At 43.6% G+C, this 7,111-nt stretch overlaps 1 protein-coding gene across 1 annotated transcript; it reads left to right on the forward strand.

Annotated features, from left to right (window-relative positions):
• Positions 1 to 314: 314 nt before the first annotated feature.
• Positions 315 to 3,891, forward strand: LOC123452792. The gene is made up of 3 exons (XM_045129510.1): positions 315 to 1,159; positions 2,013 to 2,301; positions 3,529 to 3,891. Exons 1-3 carry the CDS (start codon positions 458 to 460, stop codon positions 3,561 to 3,563), a joined length of 1,026 nt encoding a protein of 341 aa, XP_044985445.1. The 5' UTR covers positions 315 to 457; the 3' UTR covers positions 3,564 to 3,891.
• Positions 3,892 to 7,111: the final 3,220 nt, after the last annotated feature.

The following is a 7,111-nucleotide window of genomic DNA, read 5'->3' on the forward strand; positions in this document are numbered from 1 at the left end:
ATCTAAAGATGATGTGCCGATTTAGTCTTTCAAAAGTGCTCATAGGAATAAGGTGTACGTGTGTTTGTTCATAGAGGTGAATTTGCGACTTGATTGTAGTCTGCTAAAAAAAACAGCGTGGTAAACGGTGTCCGGTCCGGTCCAGTCCAACGCCCGCCGCACCGCACCATTTCCGCGAACACGCCAGCAAACCCGACGTGCGGCCCAGCCGCCGAACGGGTCAAACCAACACAAACCCCTCCCCCACACCGACATCCAGGCCCCACCCACACACCGACCCCACTCGCAGCCACACCCAGCACCCCCTTATTAACCCCGCGCACAGCCACAACCAGAATCAATCACCTCGCGAGCCTCGTCGTCAACCTCGCCGCCTACCACCCTCCATCCCACAGATAGAAGAGAGTCCCCCCCCAGGAGTCGACAACCAACCACCAGCCCACCGCCGGCGCCGCGGATGGAGCTGTTCGCGCACGCCAAGGCGGTGCGGCTCAAGAGCCGGCACGACAAGTTCCTGTACGCGGACGAGGACGAGCTGCACGTCACGCAGGACCGCAACGGCTCCTCCCCGAGCGCGCGCTGGACGGTGGAGCCCGTGCCGCACGCGCCCGGCGCGGTGCGCCTCCGCGGCAGGTACGGCCGCTACCTGGCCGCCTCCACCGAGCCGTTCCTGCTCGGCATGACGGGCCGCAAGGTGCTGCAGGCGGCCGCGGCCCCCGGGGGCCGCCCCGACGCGTCCGTCGAGTGGGAGCCCGTCCGCGACGGCTTCCAGGTCCGCCTCAAGTCCCGCGCCGGCGGCGTCCGCGGCGGAGGGGACAAGTACCTCCGCGCCAACGGGGGCGTCCCGCCCTGGCGCAACTCGGTCACCCACGACGTGCCGCACCGCACGGCCACGCAGGACTGGGTGCTCTGGGACGTCGAGATCGTGCAGGTGGTCACCCCCGGCCCGGCCACGCCCGCGCCGGAGAAGGCCGCGTCCGCGCCCCCCGCCGCCCTCGCGCCGGACTCCCCGCCCGCGCCCAAGCTCCGGCCCGCGCCCACGCCCTACGAGGCGCACCACCGGCCCACCAAGTCCCAGACGTCCCCTCCCCCGCCGGACTACGCGCCGCCGCCGCCGCCGCCCAGGGCCAAGCCGGAGCCCAGGCTCTCCAAGCTCGAGGTATCCTCCTTTTTCTTCTCTTGCGTCTGAATTCTGATTGCGAATGATTGACTTCCGCCCTGTTTTCGTCCTGACGACGGCATTGACTTCGCAATGCTTGTCGAAATCGCGTAGATTCGTCAGGCGCTTCGCATCAGAAATGCATCCAAGATTGGATCCTCTGGAGCAGATTAGTGATAGAAAATTTCCCCACAATGAATAGCAACTGTTTCCAGTAGTCATGTGGCTTCACATTGCTGGCATCGGTTATGTCACATGGCCCAGGCCTCTGGTACAAGCGTCGCTGTGCTTTGAATGTGCCGATGAAGTAGACATAGATAGGCGCTCTGCATTTTGTCACATGGTTTTGTCACTTTGCTTGCTTCAAGTAGATAGGCTTTGCGCAATTCGTGTTGTCATAGGTATGTGGTGGCTCTTGCGCTTGTTGGGTGCACGCAATTCTGTTTGTCTCATGTGTCATGTGTAACGTTCGTCCTTCAATCTGTTGCTGCTATCGCAAGCAATCTGTATTATGAAATCCTCTGTCGAGCTTATTGTAGCATTCATCCCAACTGTCGTTTTGATTGCAAGGAATCTTAATCATCAAATCTTTTGTCATTGTTTTGGGTTACTTTTCATAGTGCTGTCAAGTGCATCCTGAGAAACTCTGCTTTCTCAGCTCTGTACAGTCGAGCTAGGCTGTATATATAGCATTACTCTGTATTCTTGAATTTTTCAGAATTATCATCATCTGTGCTGAGAAATTTGCACTCGTTGCATCTACGTTTTTATTTCGTATTATCGTCATTAACCTGAACTTTTATGGTGGGTGAGAAAAATGCTAACACCCTGCTTTCTCCTTGTACCTCGTCAGTCTTCCGATTCTTTCTCTGCCCCATTGCACAAGGTGGAGGGCCGTGCAATCCACTACCACATTGCAGACGATAAGGGCGACGTAGACGATGATATCGAGAGACGCTCGTTCACCTTTAATGGCTCTAACCTGGAGGAGCTCACCCAGAAGTTACAAGAGGAAACAGGCATCGATGATCTGATCGTCTGCACACGCAGCCCTATCAGCGGGAAGCTCACTCCTCTCCTTCTGCAGCTGCCTCCCAACAATGCAGCAATGCACATTGTGCTCGTCCGCGAGTCCTCAAAAGGTATGTTTGTCATTCCTTGATCGTGCTCATTGTACCTAAGCTAGCTGTAATGCTCTGAACTTGTCCCATCTAGTATTTTTGTAGACGAACAGGCCAAATGGCTTTACTTTTTCATTAAGGCAAGTCCCATTTAGTATTGATTGACATATGGCATCTGGGATGGTGGTTATGATTCAGGTCTGGCAGCGCCTCAGTAGAGTATTAGTTAAAGCAGTATGGCATGTTCTTATTTTAGATGGGGGATCGGCGAAGGATTCTAGGGTGCTTTAGCCTTTTGACGAGTTGGGTTTTCCCATTAAGCAAAGTGCACCTTCTCCAGTTTATCATTTCAGCCATCAACTTCTGGAGTAATGATTTGTGCACTAATGCATATTCTAGTCCACCTTCTCTTAGAAACATGTCCTTGATGTCAAGCACTGTCTTTCAAGTTTTTAACCAGCTGGGAACAAAAGAGTAGGTATCCACATGATAAAATAACACGCCAGCTCATCTTTTTTTTTTCTTTTGCTACCCTGAGAAACCCTGATAATGAAGTTATATGAGAGATTTCTTTACGCGTTATATCATCTTTAGCCAAATGGTGCAGCTCTCGTTTCTCCACTAAATTCAGTCTAATTCAGAATACATTAGGCACTACAGTAGAAGACTTCATTTGTTCATGAAGTTTCACTTGATACCCATCAGAGCTCAGCCTAATTGGCTGCGATATTGTGATTAGATTCAGTTTGTGGTAGAAGAACGGTGCCAGTCCTTTCTCGAGTTATTCCATCCACACGCAGCATCGGTCCTGGATTATGCTTCAGATTAACTCTGTTTCCCCCCTCTCTAAAAAAAATGTTTTCCGCGGAAGCAGGAAAGGAGGGAGACATTCTCCATAATATATCTAATATGTTGCCTAGCACTGGTAGCATGCCATGGACCGGCACTACCATAGCATGCTTGATATTTATTTTTAACTTGCAATATACTGAATCTTTCGGTTTAAATCAAACAACCCTATTAATGGATATAGCGATATTTGAAGTATAAGTGTGTGGCCTATAGTATTTCTGCATCCTTGCTTACCTGTTGTAATGAAAGCTATTCCTCTGCATACTGTACTCTTAACATGTCTTTGCTGTTGAATTGGTGTACAAATACGATAGGTTGTTCGGGTTTCTGAAACCACACTGTGATCTTGATCTCTTTTTATCTTCATATACTGATCTTCTCCATTGTGAATTTCAGTGGCAAAGACATTTCCGTGGCCGTATGGCTCATAATCTTCAGAGGGAAGACGCTGTCGCTTCAGGCTGAGCAGTGGGATGCTGGGCTGCACATCTGGTTAATTCATTGGAACTATACACCGTCTATTCTGGCTTATGGTTATCAGGAGCAACTAGGACCCCGTGCTTGTGTATAAAGTGTTAGATTAAATTAAACCGGCGGATCGTGCGGAAAAACTGGAGAGATGTTTATATTTTACAGACTAGTAGTATTATGTTTATACTTTATTATAGACTAGTCGGTGGTTGATGATGGATTGATGGTTACTTGGAAATTTCTGTTCCCTTGGTTTATTGAATCTTTGGAGATAGTGCTGCCCATGAATATTCTGGCCTGGAGACCTCATTCCTCGGTTGAATTCCATCCATTTGTAGTACTCATATCCTCTGGCATATTAAAGACTAGAGCACCGATGTCTGACCTGACTACGTCTGACTTGACTTTTAGGACGAAGAATGGTTCTTACCGAATTAAATTAGAGTAGTGGTAGTAGTATCTTAGTTCAACAGAACATTACGAGACGCTGACGGTTGTTTTGGATCACACTATAGTAAGCATGTTGTCCATGCCTGGCGCTGCATTTTCTGACGACCACAGTACTTAGCCTCGTTAGGCAGGCCAGACATTTACGCGTTTAATATTTTACTAACCATAAGGTTTAAGCCAGGAACTCGCGGAAAATTCGGGGTTTAGGGGTGAAGAACATACGGTGGTTGGTGAGATTCAGTGTACAAGCTGATGAATGAGTGCCGACCGCTTAGCTTACTGCTTATTTTTTAGCAGCTACTGCCGCTAAGTAAACTTCACTGAAATTTTCTACTTAAAACAATTAAAACCATGCATTTCAAAAATGTTAACACGGTATGAAGAAATGTTAGCGCAATTAAAACCATGTTGATGGTTCATGACAATGAAAAAATGTTCATGCACAACAAAGATGTTTGTGAATTTTTCAAAACATGTGTATACAATGCACAGGCGGATCCTCTTGGGGACTATACAGGGCCATGGCCCGGTCTTCCAAAAAACAGTGTATATGGGCCATTAGATCCATCCCATCCGGCTCTTTTCGCTGCGTTGTCGGCCGGATGTTGGCTGTGTGGGTAGTGCACAGTGGCCGAACGTGCAGTGATTTTTTTTGTTTTTTTAAAAGGAAGATATATCCCGATCTTTGGATCTGAACGATGCATGCATTTATTTTATTAATTATTCATAAGCATCATACAATGTAATACATCAGTCAGTCTGTAGCCGTCATCTAGGCAACACATATTGCTATTCCTATACCTTTGATGAAGGGATGTCGAATATCCGAACCTAATACCAAACAAACATTGCACCAATCCTAAACATCTATAGCCGGATGCTCCAATCCAGCCACATACCGGGACTGGGTTCCACACCGGCCCGGCGCACTCTTGTTGCCGCCGCCATCTTTCACATGTCAATCTTCAGAACAGGAACTAACGCATCGACCATGATTGGCCTGCCGTCGAAGCCACCACGACGTCACACAACGTCACCATCCTGCATGGGTCCATCCGCACAAACCCGTCCTATGTCTTTTGACTTTAATAGAAATCTTGAATTGTTTTCCCTCCTAAAATATCTCTTCAGTTCTTCCGTTCCATCCTGTTATTATTCTAGATATGTATATATTAGTGTACGCTACTTTTCTAATTAGTCTATGCTCACAAAGTCTGAAGGAACATATTATTTCTTTGCACTTGAAATATCATTGCTTGGCACTGTAAACCTGCGGCCCCTCCTATGTCTTGTGTCCGCTCCGCCTCTGATACAATGTAGAACAATTATTTTGCGTGATATAAAGACAATGTTTTGTATAATTATCATTAAATAAAGTTTCATTGTGTATTTGAAAAAATGTTGACCATGTATTCAAAAATCTGTTCAAAACATGTATTAATATAAAAATTACAACGTAAAAAATGTACAATATAAAAGTAAACAAATTGTTTAGTACCATTAACAATAATGTAAATAACATATTAAAAAATATACTCTCGATTTCAGAGAAATGTTTGTGAAATTTAAGAAATGTGTTCATACGTTGTTCAAAAAATGTTTGTGTAGCTTTAAAAATGTTAAAGGCCACTAAAAAAGGTGCATGAAAATTTAAAATAATATTCACATGTTTCCAAAAAGGTACATGAACATTAAAATATGTTTGTGCAATATCGAAAATGATTTCATGGATTGCAAAAATGTCTATTGCCATTAAAAAAAATTAAGCGTGTATTTTTATAAATATTCACCATGTTTGAATGTGGATTTCACTAGGCTTTGCCAGCGCTCACAAACCGGTTGGGAGAGCTATTCGAAAAACTGAAGAACGATTACTGCATGGCCCAGGCCCATTACGTCCGCACAGTTTGCGCTTGTTTGGGGAATGTTCTAAATTCGATAGGAAATGCCTTGCGCCACTACTACATGTGCGCTTGACTACCGAATAAAGTCCGTTGGCACGTTTAATATAGCACTGTATTTCAATATAGGATACTTCTGAAAGATTATCCCTGGCTTCTTATAGGTTTTCTTTTTTCCTATTGGTTCTGTATTGGTTTTATCATATATTGTTTTAGTTTTTTTGTTTGTTTTTTGATTTCCGTATTCATTTTTTCATAATTTATATATTTCAATAAATATTTAAATCTTGTTCAGCATTTGAAAAATGATTTCAAAGTTATATTTCATATTTCAAAATTTATTCATTAAAAAATCGTTTCCTGATATATATTTTTGGAATTTTAAAATGTATTCACTTACGAAAAACATTATAAATCTTCCAAAATGTATAATATTCAACAAAATGTTCGAAAATTTCAAGAACAAAACAAACTTCAATTTGTTGTTTAGAATTTTTGATTTTTTCAGTTTTGAAAAATGTTCGTATTTTCCCTAAAATAATCAGTTTTCAAAACTATTTTTGTTAACTAGAAAACTGATCGTTTTTAGGAATTTTACTAAAATATAAATACGTTCAGAATTTCAAGCTATTTTCCATAAATTTTCAAATTTATTCATGTTGAAAATAATGTTCATATTTCCTAAGAAAATATATTTTAAAAAATTGCTTGAACTTATTTTTTTCATAATTTTGAAGAAAGGTTCAAAAAAAAAGTTGAGACTCATAATAAGTTAGCCTTTAACCAGAAAAAAAGTTTGAAATTTACAAAACAGTTTGCCTTTCCAAAAAAGTTTCCAAACTAAAAAAATAGATTTGAAGCAACTTTCATCTTTTCGAAAACTTGTCCGTAAAATTTTAGACATCTGGTAAAGTGCCATTCGTACCTACAACCCGATTCAACTCGGTTTATGTGAATGGGCCTGCCTAGTAGGGCTGCCAGCGTGGGAATCACGCCCTCCAATAGTAGGTCCTGCAAAGGATCTCAAAAAGGAAAGAAAAAAAAAGAAGGTCCTGCACTATGTATTGGTGGGATGATAAAAGATCAACTACGTCGGCCTTCTTCAACACGATCCATGTTTCAATCTCCCACGGACCATTTTTTTTCTCTCTTTAAAA

The sequence above is a fragment of the Hordeum vulgare genome, chromosome 5H, assembly GCF_904849725.1.
Source record: "Hordeum vulgare subsp. vulgare chromosome 5H, MorexV3_pseudomolecules_assembly, whole genome shotgun sequence".
In the NCBI taxonomy this organism is placed as follows: Eukaryota; Viridiplantae; Streptophyta; class Magnoliopsida; order Poales; family Poaceae; genus Hordeum; species Hordeum vulgare.